The sequence below is a fragment of the Tachypleus tridentatus genome, chromosome 6 (assembly GCF_004210375.1).
Source record: "Tachypleus tridentatus isolate NWPU-2018 chromosome 6, ASM421037v1, whole genome shotgun sequence".
In the NCBI taxonomy this organism is placed as follows: Eukaryota; Metazoa; Arthropoda; class Merostomata; order Xiphosura; family Limulidae; genus Tachypleus; species Tachypleus tridentatus.
Window position 1 is genome coordinate 51881576 of NC_134830.1, and position 18156 is coordinate 51899731.

The 18156-nt window shown below is 31.0% G+C and overlaps 2 protein-coding genes across 4 annotated transcripts in view; one reads left to right on the top strand and one right to left on the bottom strand.

Annotated features, from left to right (window-relative positions):
* LOC143252494 (plasma membrane ascorbate-dependent reductase CYBRD1-like) overlaps window positions 1–6790 on the top strand; it is a 43496-nt gene extending 36706 nt beyond the window's left edge. The window contains exon 5 of the mRNA XM_076504718.1: window positions 4558–6790. Coding sequence (XP_076360833.1) covers window positions 4558–4696 — 139 coding nt within the window. The 3' untranslated portion in view covers window positions 4697–6790. The remainder of the gene's footprint in view (window positions 1–4557) is intronic.
* The window catches only part of Elp2 (elongator complex protein 2), a 36647-nt gene continuing 24543 nt past the window's right edge, over window positions 6053–18156 (bottom strand). For 2 of the 3 annotated variants that reach the window (XM_076504717.1, XM_076504715.1), the window contains exons 11-19: window positions 17591–17743; window positions 17198–17389; window positions 15847–16000; window positions 15617–15747; window positions 14359–14539; window positions 14030–14157; window positions 13168–13307; window positions 10696–10800; window positions 6053–8764 (exon numbers count right to left, since the gene is read on the bottom strand). In XM_076504717.1, coding sequence (XP_076360832.1) covers window positions 8602–8764; window positions 10696–10800; window positions 13168–13307; window positions 14030–14157; window positions 14359–14539; window positions 15617–15747; window positions 15847–16000; window positions 17198–17389; window positions 17591–17743 — 1347 coding nt within the window. In that variant the 3' untranslated portion in view covers window positions 6053–8601. The remainder of the gene's footprint in view (window positions 8765–10695; window positions 10801–13167; window positions 13308–14029; window positions 14158–14358; window positions 14540–15616; window positions 15748–15846; window positions 16001–17197; window positions 17390–17590; window positions 17744–18156) is intronic. The other variant, XM_076504716.1, reaches the window with a different exon arrangement.

Consider the following 18156-nt stretch of genomic DNA (forward strand, 5'->3'; position numbering starts at 1 on the left):
ATGGTAGAAATGACGAATTAGTTCGCGTATTCAGTATACGATTACATCAGTACAATTAAATAGCACGTTTTTCAAATCGAAACGTTACACTTCAGGTAAAGTTATATCTTTGTTCTTTTGTTGTCGGATTATTTTAAACTATTCAGTAAAATTAATCGAAAGTCAGTTCGACGTAAACTACAGCGAGTAAGTTTATTTTTTCCGTTAAATTAACGTGTCTTCAGTATGTACTGTAGTAAATTGCTTTAAGCGTATAATTCAATCCACAAATACACACACAATAGAAAGTGCATATTCTATTACTGCACACACAGTAAAAAATACAATCTCTAGACTAATCCTTCGGCGTTTCATGAACAACTTATAACCTGAACTTATTCTATGTATTTGTAGGTTTGGTTTGAATATCGCGCAAAGCTACACGAAGGTTATATGCACTAGCAGTCCCTAATTTAGCAGTGTAAGACTAGAAGGAAGGCAGCTAGTCATCACCACTCACCGCCAATTCTTGGGTTACTTTTTTACCAGCGAATAGTGGGATTGAGCGCACTTATAACGCCCCCACGGCTGAAAGGGCGAACATGTTTGGTGCAAGGGGAATTCGAACCGCGACCCTCATATTACGAGTCAAGCGCCTTAACCACCTGGCCATGCCGAGCCCCTTGAACATTATGTACCTTCTAGCTATCAGAAAATTAAAGAAATTATAACATTGAGCATAACTTACAATAGTACTTAAAATGGGTATAACTGAAATTGTACGCTCTCTTTTTGCAATTATAGAGAAGTTTAAATGTTTTTGTTTATTAGGTATACTGAAGTTGAATTTGAACTGTGATGGGTATTCAGTAATATGCGAAACATATTTTTAAATATAGTCGATACTCATTTTTACACGAACTTAGGTAAAAATGAAATAAATCCTGTAACATATTAGTTTGTAATTTGCAAAGTAACGTAATTAATTTGATATAAGAAGAGTAACACTAAATTTTTAAAAAGTAATGGACTTTTGATAATCAGCCCTGGCGGACAGACGTATTAAAACTTATTACTGAAATGATAAATCATTGTATAAAGACCAATGTGATATTCTTGATGGCTGTTCCAAATAATTTGCAATCTTTAACTGAAACATGAAAATGTTATATTTTATTTTATTTAAACTGATATTTATTATATTTTGTTGTCCAACTTTCTCGTGTAAAAAACAACAACCACCTCATCGCACATATGTAATACTGTTAAGTGTTACGCACGTGGTCAACAGTAATGGTACCACGCCTTTAGTTGCTATGGCTTCAATAGAAGCAGGGTGGGCATAGACGTTGAACACGTTTTTCAGGAGTCAAGTCCAAGATCAAGAGATCTTGTACATAACCGGTTTAACACATATAATAAATACTTAAATATGCACCTGTTGTCGAACTTTGGTAAACTTGTTTAAAATTGAAGTTCACTAATTCGTAGTTAAATATTCTTTACCCTAGTTTGATGTATTGTGATAAAAGTAAACTTGTAAAGAAAAATCACTAACTTAATCTAGTTCATGCCGTAACAGCTGTTGTCAAGCGATTAACTTAAATTATCTATCTGTCATATCCTAGCCGGTTTGAAGAGCGCTGCTATTAGGCGTAACTTCATTAGGCTTCGTTAGTAATGACTATATCATGTTATAAAACATTATTATTTACTTTTACTCGGAAGTTCTTGTTAATAATTAAATGACATAAGGAAGTTGGTTGTTCAGGGAATTTACTCGGATATTGTTAATCCACACATCATACATTTAGTTAATTTCACAAAGAACTTCCCGCTAAGACGACGAGATTATATTATACTATTTAATTGTTGACTGTGGCTGCTGCGAATACAATTGGATGATACGGTCTCACGCCCTGCATGTAATTAAGTACTACTTCTCTATAGTTCTTTCATAAAACAAGTAACAGCCTACATCTACACTGTGGTTAACTTTCTCACCATTTGCTACTACATTTTTGGCTTGCACTTTTCTTGTCATACGTCTCTTTGTACAAACTCACAGCTCAGGCTTGTTGATAGAAAGATAGCTTTCTTATGAAAAAACTAAATTGTGTCTGTTTAATTTATATTATAATCTCAAGTAACACTTAACAAACACTATCGCTGTTTAAAATATAAAATGAGCAAATATATGGTTTAGTTATTGTTGTATTTTACTATTTGGGAAAATATTCAGACCTTTTTAAATTATAGTTTCTTCTATCGATAAGCTTTGTTTGTTTTTGAATTTCGCGCAAAACTACTCGAGGGCTATCTGCGCTAGCCGTCCCTAATTTAGCAGTGTAACACTAGAGGGAACGCAGCTAGTCATCACCACCCACCGCTAACTTTTGGGCTATTCTTTTACCAACGAATAGTGGGATTGACCGTCACATTATAACGCCCCCACGGTTAAAAGGGCGAGCATGTTTGGTGCGACTGGGATTCGAACCCACGATCCTCGGATTACGAGTCGAACGCCTTGACACGCTTGGCCACACCGGGCCCCTAGCGATAAGGAAGCATATGTAATGTTACGTTTTACAATTTCGAACAGCTCGAAAACGAGTTAAATTGTAATTTGAATTTACAAGTTAATTAAATGTAGAGAAATATCAAATTTATATTGTTTCCCAACAAGATTGACACACAATTTTCTTTTTTGATAGAAATGTATTTTAGTATACAAACAATACAATTCATAATAACGGTCATTACAAATAGTAATTATAAATAATGCTTTTATATACAAAAGTTTTACAAACAATACTGAGTCTTCGATCCGAACCGGAACTTCCTTTATATGTTATGGAGGATTCAGGACGAGTGAATTGAGTTTGAGTTGATATAGGCATAATTCACTTAACGGAGAGCTAGCTAGCTCTTCCCTGATCACACCCGAGTTTTTCACCGCTGAAGTTATATAATGTCTATGTAAAGATATTTAAATCCGATGTTAGTCTGCAGAAGTTAAATAATTTATAATTACTTTACTAGCAATTCTCTCTTTGTTCAGTTGAAACACTTCATACAGTACCTTGGCCTCAATTTTTTGGGCGCTATTTGCCTTAGGGAACGTGGGCAGCAGCTCCGTTTGCTCTCTCATTGATTCACCATTGGAGGAGAAGTAACTTGTCAACACCACTTACTGCCAATTTTGGAGGGTACTTTTTTACTATTGTAGAATAATGAATATCCTTAGGGTGAAAGGGTACCTGTGTTCGTTGACGAAATTTGAATTTGCAATTCGCATATTACTAAGTCTTTGCTTCTTTATCTTTTGTTTGTAACATTCTTCATATATGTTAATAGATGGTACAACCAGTTTTCTAATAGTCATGTTTGATAGGGTTAACTCCTCATGGAAACATGCCTAGATAGTCTTAACGTGGAAGTACAAGTAATATAATAATTATTTTACTACGTAGACAATTTAGTAACTGAATCTGTTCCACCCAGTTTTTTAAATTCTTACAGGTGTCTTTTACTACAATTAACCAACCTACTATAGCATTATTATTATTATGTCGGTAACTGGTACAACTTGAGCCCATTGAATGAAAGATACAAAATTGGAAAACGAAAGAAAAAATTACTATCAAATTTGATCATCTTCGGACTTACAGAAAAAAAAACAAATAGTAAAATGCAGTAACTGAACATGACATTAGCTTTATGAAAACTAAACGAAATATCTATTTCAGTAATACTACAGAAGATATTTAACGAGTGGGTAGTGTAGCTTCAATCATCTTGTGTTTCACACTAAGAGCAAATCAGTTTCGATGTAAACATACGAGCACAACGCTACCGCTAATTTTGTTATTCAATTGTCACAAAGATATTCTTATAAAACCTTTGCCTAAGTTAAGTTACCTCTGGTAGTGGTTTGTTATAACAGTGATTGTTTATTAATGTATTATATAGGGCACAAAAAATTACAGTATTATTTATTATATTATTATATAGGGACAAAAACTAGGTCGCCAACCGTTGTTATCATTAATTAATAGGTAAGACCTTAATAAAATCATTTAGATATAAAACATAGGTAACTTCCAATCAGAACACGCTATGTATTTAGAGCGATGCTAAAATAAATACAGTATTATTACTGTGAAGGTTATCTTCACAAAGTTGATATTTCAGATATAAATTGTAGTTGAGAAGTTGAATGTTAAAATGTTACGTGTTGATACAATGTGTACTAATGACGTAGCTGTGAGACTAATTGTTCGTTCGAAACATCATCTATTATTTAGTTATTGTATTGGTTTATTACGTAACTTAGCTTATATGATTTTCTGCTAAAATAATTTATTTCATTAATATGAAATGTTATCCTGCTACTATAATTACACTTTACATAAATTGAGAATATAAACAAATCAGAAATAAGACGCCTAGTAAATAGCAATATTATAATGCTATTGTAATATGCAACTATTATATTTAAACATTAAGTCGAATAATTTAATCATTTTTTTAAATATTGTTTCTTTCATATATATAAACATCATTTTTCCATCTTAGTGACTCCTACAAGGACCTACCTGAGCAGGCCATAGTCATTAATGTATTTGGAATGACGATCATAGCACTAGGAATTCTGATGCCTTACTTCATCTACACCATCAGATTTAAGCGGTACACCACTGTCTTAGTTAATTAACTTCATCTTATGTCGGAATATAACGCTTATGATGGAGAAGCTTTATACCTAAGCGAGTAATAAGTGTGAAATTATATAACAGTGTGAACCATTTTAAACACACAGTTTTTTTCTCTATATCTCTTTTTACACGGGTTTTAAGTGTCAACTCCGCTCCGTTTGTACACTTCTGCTGACGAGGTATATTTCGCTGTCCAAACTGATAAAAGTAACAAAAGAGTTTCAACATTGTGAGACACAGCATCTAACACTACAATATAAAACTTGTTAGTTGCAGTATATCGCAGAAAAGGTGTTGTTGAAATATTTATTTAAACTTTATAAATTTGTATCAGGTTTTAAAAGACGTACTGATTAAAATCCAGTTTTAATATAATGATACATCAAGTTTTTACTCTATTAAAGCTAATGAGTTGAACAGGCCTTTTAGAATTCACAAAGATTAATAGTTTTAACACTGAAGTGAGTTTTACGAGAGAGAAGAAAGGGGTTATTTTAATGACATCTCTTTAATCGTATAACTTTCAAAAAAGGCTAATTTACTTCCTTCTGAATATAACCAGTTAGAATAACCTAAGCCTAAAAGTTTTTTAAGACACTAAAATTAGAAAAACGCTAAGTCTTTTTAAATAAATGTTATTGCATTAATTAATAAAGAAAATAATGTGAATACCTGACAAATATTTTTAAACTGTAAGCGTGTTTTACCACTGGTAAAAAAAAAAAGTTTAAGTACTTAGAACACAAACATCTATTTACAAAAATTGAAATTACTAAATAATATGAAATAACGAATTCTAAGATGAAATACTGCATTTAAGTAATTTCTAGAATATATTAATTACTTCATTTCAAATAGTATTTTCTACTAATAATATATCTCAGCTTAGTGTTGCTTTTCAACCGTGAACAATGGGCAATGTGAAATTGAGGTTTAAGTGATTAAGTGTGCATTTGTTTTAATCTAAATACTGCATTAACACCATCGTTTTATAAAATTATTTCTTTTAACGATATACTTGTCGATAACTCTCCACTCAAATAATATTTGTATATATAAGTGTTGTGTTTTGAGAAAGTATTTGTTTATATATATATATATAAACAATAATGATTTCTTATTTCAAGGTGTAGTTATAGATTATTAATTATGGGTAAGTTGTCTTTAATCTCATCTTGATACTTAAATAACTATATACAGATATTATATTTGATTTGATGACGTAAGAAGAAAATAAATTAGCACATACACTGCATATATATATGTTCAAATATGTGTTTTAATGTGTACGAATTATAATAACGTTAAGATGCCTTGTTAAAGGTCCGTGTTACAAGATAGTTTCTCACCTAAAATATTCTACAAATTTCTATTTATTCATCTTCTGTAAATAAGATTTAGTTATTTTCTTTATTATTACACAGTGAATACTTAATTCATAACAATATTTTTCCCCCATAAAAACATCCCTATTTTCAGAGATTAAAGCTTAAATAAAACTTGCATGTACTGTACAGACTTTATTGGTTAATTTCTTTAACTAACTGGTAAGTATTTGTAATTATCGTGTAAGATTCTACTACTTTATACACACAATTTCAAGACGTAAATGTTTTAAAATTTATTCCAACATCAAAGATTGATTGTGGATAATTTCTTAATCACACGTTCACTGTAGTTTATATTAACTAACCTAACAGTTGCTCAGATATATACATAACTTTATTACAAACATCGTTTGTCCAAAATATGAAATAAATTCATATTATCTCAAAATTATTTTTAATTAGCTTTTAAAGTGCACATTCTTTTTATAGTATTTTATGCATGCAATTTTAATGGAGTCCACTTAATGAGATATTCTATCACAGCTATGTATATGGTTTTATTTTAGAGATGTTTTGATGTTATAGGGACAAAGGGCTTCATTTGTTTTCTTTACTGAAGAGTTACTGATGTATGGTCTTAAAGTTAAACCTCAAAAAAGTGTACCTTTCTTAAAATGCCACCAGCTGGCACTGGCTTTTAGACTGTTTTTTGAAGGATATATTTTTGTAAGCACTTGGTCAATAAATGTTTATTTTAATTCTGTATTATGTCCACTGTACCAGTGTGCATATTTTTGTTACAGTTCTTAATGTGGCATAATCAGTGTTCACCCCCCAAAAAGTAAAACCCTGCAATCTATATAAATAATACACTTGCATTTGTCTGTTCAGAACATTTATTGCAAGTTTCTCAGTCCAATGCTACAAACGTTTTGCAGGATGCTGGATGTACAAGCAAAGTAAGTGCACTTGGTTCAGGGCTGAAAATATGGTGTTAAAAATCCCATGAACTAGTGTGTGCACAATGTTGAGTGCTTATTGGGTATTTTTGGGGTAGATGCATATAAACAGTGTAAACTATTTTCAGTACATGGGGAAAACAACACTCTCATGTTCCCAACAGTTTATACATGGTTAAAAGCTCATTATGAGTGCAGTTACTTGTTAAACCATCCATTAGGCACATATTTTAGCATAGCTTTGCACAGGAAAATGTATCTGTGCCAATACACTAAAAAGGGCTGGAAAAGAACTGCAATAACTATGGTCCTAGCTGTTAAATTTGCCAATTTCAACTGTAAATGAGTGATTGAAATTGTTTAACCAAGAGAAACATTTACAAGTGGTACTGACCACAACAGATTTAAGTATCCAATTAAAAACAGCTTAACTAAGGGAGAAAATATTAAATCATCTTTCCCAGAACTATATAATACCAGGAATTGTTTTTCTGTTGTTGTTTTGGAAGACTTGTGTAGTTAAAATAAAAATAGAGTGGCCACATTTTTTCCCTGCGACTTTACAGACCCACACACATTTGTAGGACATTCAGCTTTTCTTACCAAATGCTACCTAATTAAAACCACTGTAGTTTATATTCTGGTTGTAAGGAGCAATAAAGACTTCAGAACATTCATACTCCCATTTTGAGAAATATTTCTAAATTAATTTTTATTTATAATAAAACAACTGATCTAACCTATCATAAAATGTTATGATTTGATAATTATCAGAACAATACAAATATACTACCATAAGCCAAGTTTATTTTAAGGTATATTAATACTTAGCATAGTTTTGAAAAATGGTTTTTACGTGCACATACAGTATAATTCCTCCAGATTCCTTACAACTCTGCACATCATTACAAAAAAGGGAGAGGGGAGAATATGAAATGAAGTTTACAGTTACCTCTAACTATATGTTTATTTTTCATTTTAGAATATGAACAAAGTATTTAAATATATTTATTTCCTAGGTGCTGAAAACTTTTACAAATACTATCTTTGAAGTACTGTACGATGTAATTTAAGTTTTCTGTTATTACACTGAAACATGAGTAAAAACAGCTAAAATTGATAATTGAAATGAACACTAAACATACTTCATTTGGTTTCCCACAAACATTGTTTATATGATGCACGTTTTTTCTGTTATTTCAAATAAATAATTAAATAAAACAGAAAAGTTACATTGCTCAACTTTAAAGTCTGCCCTAAAGCTACTTCATCATGTACAGTTTTTCAGCAGAAAACTCAAACTATTTTATGAAATAAAAAACAGCTCACATGATAAGTAAAATATTAAACAAAAGAAACATTTTAAAAAAATAACATTTTTGAGCCAACAGATCCCCCCATAATTATTGAATGCAACCATTGATGAAATACATACTCCCCTGACAATGAAAACTGCAACTATTCCTTACGTTAGTGTATACAACACACTTTGACGACAGTAAATAGTTAACTGAGGAAGTTATGTAATAGACTTCCAGACTGTTTAACCTGGACAGAAGCTCTACTGTTGAATATCTCATGAATATTTGTACAACAAACTGACACAGTAAACATTCCTCACAAAGCAGAAAGCTTAACATTGTACACTTTAACAGTATCGTCAGTACTACAACTGGCCAGTTGCACTACATCCTGATCAGTGCCAGTTTTTCCTCGGCAGCCGGCTTTTCCCAGTTTAGGCGAGAACTTCAAACGTTTCACTGTTGAGTGGTGACCCATGCTACAGCACATTGTCAAGGGTATTTCAACTTTGTTTCTTTGGTATAAAACTGATATAAATTCATTCTAAGTGTTGGTATAACAGGATAAAAAACTAAATATGAATAACAAATATTTTTAAAAAAAGTTACAAAATCTAAAAGAAATAAGTTCACACTAGATGTCAGCTTCATCACTTGTGGAGAGAACCTTTGAAAGAATTCTAACCTGCATATTGATACTTCTAGTTTAATGCATGCCAGGAATTTTGGGTTATATAAATCAGTGTTTCTGAACAATCATGGGATTTCTCACAAAAAATGACTGAATATTAATGTGTAAATTATAATAGTTTTCATTGTATTTGCATTTTAGTGATTACAACAGTCTTGGGAGGCAGTGAGCCAGTCTCTGGTACTGAGAAAGTAGAGAAATTCTGATATAAATAATGGTAGGAAAAAAAAAAAAATTCAAAATAGAGTTAAATTTCATGTCAGTATGAAGTTTACAGGTTCATGGGGTCACCTTTGTCCCTAATTTAAAAATAGTTATTGTGTGTTTTTCTTGTTAGTGTGATCAGTAAAGTCTGATCTGCGACCAGGTGTTATTGAAAACACAACTTTATGAATAATACACTCAATTTTTGTTATCCAAGCCATTTGCCTTTAAAAACAGTGAAACCTGTCTTCAAAGTATCTGAAAAAGAAAATTTCTTTGTGGTATTTTGACACTGTGATGGGTTAAACATTTTCAATAGTATAAATAACTTAGAGAATGGTCCCTGATGTTTGATTGTCCACTACACATTTAGTAAGTGCTATATGTCTATTACAATACTAATAACTAAAGACCCTGAGCATACCTGGGTTTCACACCATACACAGACGAAACTTCTGAGAGATCTTTGTGGCTTGAGAACACATGTTATTATAATGAAGTCAAGTAGGACTCTTACATTTATGTCAGTCACATTTATGGTTTAATGTGACTGACATTTGATGTCTTTATAATAAAACTAAGATGTTTTGTGTATCACAAGAAATGTTGTTGGGACACTGGGACAAAGTACCAGAAAAACAGGACTATCCAGGTGAAATTAGATCATCTGGTCACTCAACATAAGGATATCTAATGAGATGAAGGCCAAATTCCTCTAAATCTATAATTTTAACATAATACATTTTAAATAATTCTTTAAGTTATTAGTAAATGCTATCAGAGGGGTACTATATACATCTCAGCCAATAAATTTTTCATGACTTTGTGCAAACCTCTTATGGAGAATTATATAAATCAAATGTTTAGAAAGTTTTCAATTTTGCTTAAATGCCTCATGTGATTCATAAAAGCATTTGTTATAATAATTAACATATGTTTCTTGGAAGTAGATGTTTATTTTCTTCTAGACTATTGTTTATTCTAGACTAGAATAGAGATTTACTATTCCAGCAAGGTTGTGGTGTAATTAAACTTAGCATAAGTTACATGATTTTAAAAATTTCTGAATAACTTGAAACCCATTTTTTCTCCATTTTATGGGGTCTAGGAGACCTGTCTCACTCATGTTAAATCTTTTTCCAAACTTATCAGTGTTTTGTATTGTGTTTCAAACAGTATACGAGTATTTGAAAATCTTTGCAAACTACATTTCTTTGTCACATAACTAACATATTTTTTCACTATATTTGTGTTAGTAATTAATGAAACTCCTTGTAATTAGGAAAATACTGCATTAGCTAGGACAAAAACATGAGTAACTAATGAAAACTTCAGGTTCTAATTCAAATGTTTTTGAGAAAAGTTTGTAAGAAGGTCTATTTAAATGTGGTCCCCTTGTGTCATTTTGAGAGTGATATTACACTCACAATACCTATACCACAAACTGTTTTAATGTGATTAAGCTAACAATTACAGTTATGGATTACTTTACTGAAACATATATGTAAAGGATACCATTTATCAAGCTTTGTAACACACAGCCATTGGTCACCTCCCTGATGTCCACACCACTTGTACAAATAAATTAAGCCACTGTCCAGACCTACAGCCAACAGATACCTAATGTAAAAAAATAATAATTTAAGTACACAAACATTATTGTCAGCTTACCATGTTTTATCCACACTCAAAGCTATAAATAATAGGAATGAGCTCTAAGCCTAAATTGTATTTATCAACTTTCAGGAATTTTAATTTTTAATTTATAGATTTTCTACTTTAAACAACCTTACTAGCTTGCAGGTTGTTTTAAAACATTACCAAAGTTTCCTTTTGTTATTGTTTCTGCAAGAAATCAAGTCCACTTCTAAAGGAATTAATATATATTTTTCTATGATAATTAATTAAATGCAAACTATAAAAATTAATTAATTTACCATGTGCAGAGCTTACATTATATTAAGCTAGTAACATTTCACTTACAGAATAAAATATATAAATATAATGTTTGAATATGTTTTAGCCATGATGGCAGTAAAAGTACATTTTAGATCACAAATACCAAAATACAGATGTACTTAATTTCATTTTGAAGATCGCTGTAATCACGTTTATATTATGTTCTTCAAGACAGAAAAATAAAACAATTACAAAATGATCATAAAGTAAAACACATGCAGTTATTACACTGGTGATTTAGATGCTTCCAAACACTTGCACAGAAATCTATGTGGCAATATTTTCATTTCTAACTTTATTAATTGTGCAATAACTGCTTGATTGACAAAAGAAAGGAATCTTTATGTACAGGAACAAGGGTATCACTTCTCATAATTAGACATACTGAAATTATAAAAGCAGACAATAAAAAACGAGTCTCATAACTAGTCCAAGGCTTTTCAATATTTCTTAAAGTTTCTCAAATAAGTTCATAAATACTTACTAAAAGGTACCAGTCTATATAATTGTGAAATAGTTTAAAATGTTTGGTGTAAAATCCATTGTTTAAAACTAGCTACAACTTGACATTTTCATGGTTATATATACATGTAAAAACAGTTGATATAGGCAGGGAAAGTACTATGTAGAAGAGAAACCTTACAAGGTTTGGGGATGCCATATATTTGTGGTGTGCATGATTCAGTCTTGCATAGGTAGGAATAAAGTGTTTTTTGAAATTATGTTGGCTTTTTTCATTTTTAGTAGTATTTTGTTTAGTTGCATTTTATGTGTCTTTGTTGGATTTATGTGTATTGGTTTAAATTTGTTTGTGTCTGATTGGATGTTCTTCATTTTTTGGATGTACTCATTCATGTTCATTACAACTATAGCTTTTCCATTATCTGCTTTTAGAATTTTAATGTTTTTGTCTTGTTTTAGGTTTTTAATGGAACTAATGTCTCTTTTTGTAAGGCTGTTTTTTAGTTTTCTGTTTTGTGAAATTATGTTGATGGTTTTGTGAGAAAATTCTTTGAAAAAATTGTTTAAGATGTTTTTAGATGTTTCTAGAAAATATAAATTTTTAATTTTTTTCTAGGAAGTTTGGCTGTTGTATATCAACAGAATTGTCGAAGTTGTCTTCTTTCTGTTGGCTGTTTTCTTGTTGTTTTTGCTTTCTGTGGAAAGTATTACAAGTCTCTTGGCTAGGTCTTCTAAACATGCTTTAATTTCTAAGGTTGTAATGTACCTAGGTGCTATTGCAAAGTTCAGTCTTTTGTTAAGTAGATGTATCTCGTATGTGTTTAATTGTCGGTCGGATCTGTTAATTATGAGGTTAGTTAATGGTTTATTGTGTTGGTGTCTTTCTGTTGTTTGCATCTTAGTTTCTCTAGTTTTTTTGTTGTGGCAGATCATTTTGTCCCTGTTGCTCCTAGTGTTGATTTGGTTTATGTTTCGTTGTACAAGTCCATAAATCTCTTGTTTAATGCAGCATGGCAGTTGATGGTCTAGGTTTATTTTTTGTTTCTGTAAGTCTTGTAGTTTTTTGTATTTCGTGTTCAACATGGCTTTAAATAGTTTTTCTGTAAATTTTGGATAATGTTTGTGCATTGATTAAAATTTTTTGATAGTTTTACCTTTACAAAGTTAGGGGTTAGTTGTTCCTTTCTACATTGTTGAATGAAATAAATGTCATTTTTCTGTTGATAATTTTTTGGTTTAAGTTTCTTAGTTTCTTTATGATTGTATGAGCGTGTACTGTTAATAGTGGTGTAAGGTATGTTAATTCAGACATAATGATTACATAGATAAGTACAAATACATAAAGAAAACACAAAGACTTACACTTCTTGTAGAATCGCCATGATGAAATAATAATCCGTGATGACGAGAAAACCCACTTGTAGAGAAAAATATATATGTAAAAACGGTTGGTATGGGTAAAGAAAGCACTGTGTAGAAGAGCTGTTTTTATGTATGTATCTTTTTCTACAAGTGGGTTTTCTTGTCATCACGGATTTTTGTGGTTATATTACTAATTTTAAATACCTGGAATTCTGGATAGAAACAGGGCAAAAATCAACAGCTGTCACAGCATCTTCTAACCCTAGGACAGACGACCGAGTTCCAAATCTTCCTAAACAACTCTTTTGTTGCTCTTTGTCAGTTTTTTCTCCCCACAAAATGACCTAATGAAACAAAATTATTCGATTTTCAACTGATGCGTTATTATAAAACAAACTCTGTATTAAACAAGTGACATTTACAAGTTATAATGGGAGAAGGTATTTCTGATGGTATCTTGGGCTATAATCCCAAATTAAAGGAAGAATAAAAAAGTAGAAGCATGCTGTTATCAGTCTGTGATTGTTGCAACAGTTATAAGCTACATCTGATAATGGAATCAAACCATGTACTGTTTGTGGAGATACATAATCTTGAAATGTTGTAAAAAAAAGTTATAAGCTAACCTGTTTAAAATGAAACATTTCTAAGTCTGCTAACTAACAAAAATAAAGTGTTGAGTCTCAGAGGCTTCTACTTGTTTTACTGTAAAATGTAAACTTTTTGTTTGTATTACTTTAAGGCACACTTGAAACAAACACTATATACTCCCAGATAAATGTTAGTTATTAATCCCACCCAGTGCCTTTATAAAGTGTATAACCAATCATACTGTGTACAAATGATTGGAACCAAAACACATTTTCATTGTTCATACAACATTCCCATTACAAGTTTTTATTTTTGACATCCTCTATTATACAGAAAGAAAAAGAAATTAAGACCATAAATTATTATTATTTTTAAGTTAAACACTGATTTATCCAATTGTAATTGGAAAAAAAATGTTAACGAAATATTAGTACTATCAAGCACTGCACTACAGAACAAAAGAAGTTTGTTTTACCTTCTTATCACGGGAAGCAGTAGCAAAGAATAGACCATCATGCGACCAGGCACAGCCCCATATAATACGTCCATGAATTCCAGTCTTCTTATCAGAGTAAGCAACTCTTTCATAAACTGTACCTACTACTATAACAATAATATCAGGTTTATAACTCAATAATGTTCATGTTAATACTTATTTTTTTCTTAATGTTACTCACAATGGAAAGTGTTTAATTTTTCAGATATTTGTAAAAGTTATGTAAATCTTGTCTCTACTTTAAAGTATTCAGAAACAAAGCACAAACTGGTTTCCTAAGTTATAAACACTGTTCAACAAGGACTTACTCTTATCCAGTTTTTGTTCAAACAGGGACCAAGTCCTGTCTCTAGAAACAGCCAGCAAGTACTGGTCATTTGGTGAAAAAGCAAGTTGAGTTACGGTCAGAGAATGACTATACAGTTGTCCCTGTTGTTTCCACGTCAACGTGTTCCACAATATAATACAAGCATGTTCTGGTTTATTTGCCTAAATATAATTTTAATCCACACTCTTATTAGAATGTTAGGAGTGAAAAAAAAAAAAAAAGGCTACATGAATTTTAATTGTTTTTATAAGCTATAAACTAAGTGATACTAACAAACAGGTAAGCCTATTCAGGATGGCTAACAAGTTTCATACGTTGCTCCCCAACTTTTATAAATGACAACACCTACAAGTAACTTACAGATTGAGGTGAAGGACACAAACTTCTTTATTTATGTTTCTAAGAAAATTTACACCAAATCAAATAAGAGTTGCAGTTACTGTATAAACATCTTTTATTATACAGTTTTTATACACTTGACAATATTCTAGATTTCTTTATAAGAACTATTTAATAAAGTTTTAACTTAGTTATTCCATCCTAACATCTCAATACAGTTTGATCAGTAACGTAACATTGTAAATTAATACTAACATTCTACAAGACAGCATGATGCACATAAGATGCAGATAAGTTAAATAAAAAAAGTTTCAGGTAACTTACCAAAAATACTTTTTCTGCCAAGCAAATAAAAAGTAGTAAATGTGGTAATTTAATTTTAATTCACTTGATTCATGTTAATAAAAGAGATAATTTTCTAACAGTTTGGTATTACACAAAAAGGTAAACAACTACTTTTTGTTTGTAGGAACAAAAACTATAAAATTATTTTCCTGTACATTAAAATTCATTTTACTCAAACAAACAAAGAAAGGGTGGTTTAAAATTATGGGGGAAATACTGATATGTGCCTGAGTACATCAACACATCCATTTGCATTATGTTCTCTGCAGGGATAAGTATAGATTTATATTCTGCTACAAGTATAAAAATACTAAATTTCTGAAGTGTACTATATATAACATTCAGTTTATGTGGTGAATCAACAGTAAGTATGTCAGTTTATAAAGATTAAGTTTAGATATACATAATGAACAAATACAAGTAACTTATTTGATTTGCATTCAACAACAAACAAGTATACTGAAGAAAAATTCAAAATGTATGAATTAGATTACTTCTTCCAACACAAGTTTTATATGACAGTAAGATATGATACTATCAAATGATAATCTTACTTTACAAGCTGATGCTATGATGGTCCCTGTGTGACTGCAGGCTACAGCAAATACTTCAAAACCATGACCATACAACTTCTGAACTTCTGGCCACAGTGTATTCTGTAACAAGTGTTCCTCACTGGGTGGAGCTGAAGTACATATGGTAAAAAAATGGTATTTAAATGTTTTTATCAAGGATAGCTGTGTGAAAAGTAATTTTCAGTAAATTTCAATTATTACAATCTTACCTTTAAGACTCAATGGTGTAAAGTAGCTGTCAGGATACTGGTCTTTTGGGTGTTTCTTTTCTTGGTTAGTACTTGTAATAAGATCTTGTTCAAAGACAGCTTTATTTGAAAGCCCCAGTGATGGAACATTTGCCCCTTTGGGCAGGTTAGAAAGCTGCAAAATAAGTGTTTATAAATGATGGAAAGCCCATGTAAAAAAACAAACAAACTTTATAACATAGCTTCTTAAACTATTTGTAAATGTGAAATCAAATTCTACAGTTTTAAGAAACTGGAATATTAAAGTATGGTAAAAAATTTAACCCTCTGAGATTGTGAAGTGAATACAACAACAACAAAATTTGTAAAGCAAGAATTACAAAGATTCAATAATTTATTTACAGATAAACCTAGGAAGTCAAAAGTGAAATATTTTTATAATTTTATACATTGTTGATGGACAAAAGTCTGAGAGAAATGTGTGACAAAATATGAAACTCTTATTAGCTGCTTGTAATTGTTTTTCTTATGTTCAAGCAACATTCCTTTTATGTTCATGTCTTAAAGACTGAAACAAGGCAAAAAGCAGCCTGAACAGTGAGGAGTAACACATAAGGTAAGTAAATGGAGCCAAAGTGTAATAAAGCCTGAAACTAGAAAAAAATTGTTAAAACCATGGAGAACAACATTTCAACCAAATAACTTCTACCGTTTGGCAGAAATATTAACCATATTTTTTATCTTTTATTTGCAAGCTAAATTATTTGAAATGGCTGAAGACTAATTAATGAAAACAGTTTTCATGTTGGTTGTGTAATGTATAGTAACTTGAATAATTAAATGACTGAATAAAGATTGGTTGCCATGTTTTATCATCTAGTTTAGTTTGATTTTGTGCTGAAGCATTAAAACTAGTTAAAATTTTGATTAGTCTCATATGTTTTGTTGTATTACAATGGTTATATGCTTTTATCACAGAAAAGTTCACATATGACTATTTTAGAGAAAAAAATAATTCTTTGATTCCTGATTACTATTGTATCATTAAAACTGATTAATATTTTGTTAAATGCAATTATTTTATAGAATTCTGATACATAAAATAGTAGTAGCCAAACCTATATTCTCAAGTTCTTTGATATTTAACAACTGTTAAGAGAGATAAAAACCAGAAATGTATTTTTATTAGATCAGTTCTTTAACAGAGTAAAAAGCTCAGCTACCTATATATATATATATATATATATATTTCAATGAGAGAGAGCTGACAACAGAAATGTTTTAAATATACTTGAACAGATATTAAAACCTATAAGACTACAGTGAAAGTGTAGAATCATTTAGACTCAAAACTCAAATGTTTAAGTGTTACCTCAGTACACGTATCAGCTGAAACATCAACATTACAAATCTGATAAAAATTTTCTAGAAAGTTTCTTGGTGCTTCCAATATACGAAGAACTTTTTCATCAGCCCCAGATACAAACTTGTACCTGTTAACAACAGCTATACAACTGAGGTCATAGCCATGGACTTGTGGCCTTGCAATCTCGTACCAACTCAACTACAAAATAATGAATAAGGATTAAATAAATCATGTAGTATAGAAAACTAATCTTTAAACATGATTAAAACCTAGTAATTATATATGTCTTATACTCTGATAATAACATACTTCATTACTAATAAACACATATAAAATTGTCTAGTCACCAAGGTGTTAAAAACTAATAACAAGATTAACTAAGCATTTACAACAGCTTACCTCTCCAGACTCTTGAACCCAAGGGCCATGAAGTCGTGTAGTTTGGTCACTGCTACAGCTCAACAGGTATTCCCCCTCTGGATCCCAGACTAAATCTTGAACTGCACTAAAATGACCACCCCAGACAACTCCTGGATCCCAACTGTCACTTTCCTACAGAAAATATATTACCATAAACTAGTAATAACCTTTCATATAGTTTAATACTGATCAGCAAGGTGTGGGACACAAATACTTTACAATAACATTTGATGGCTAAGTTTAATAACCTTAATAGTGTTAAGATTCGGTTTGTTCTGAATTTTGTCCAAAGCAATGCAAGGGCTGTCTGTCCCTAATTTAGCTAATTGGGCTACTCTTTTATCAGTGAATAGTGGGATTGGCTATCACATTAAAATGCCTCCACAGCTGAAAGAGCAAACATGTTTGGTGGGATGGGGATTCAAACCTATGACCTGCAGATTGTGAGTTGAGCACCATAACCACCTGGCCAAGCCAGGCCCTTTTATCTTGATGATTCTAAAAGTTTAAAATTTATACATCATTCCTTTGTTGCACAGAAAACT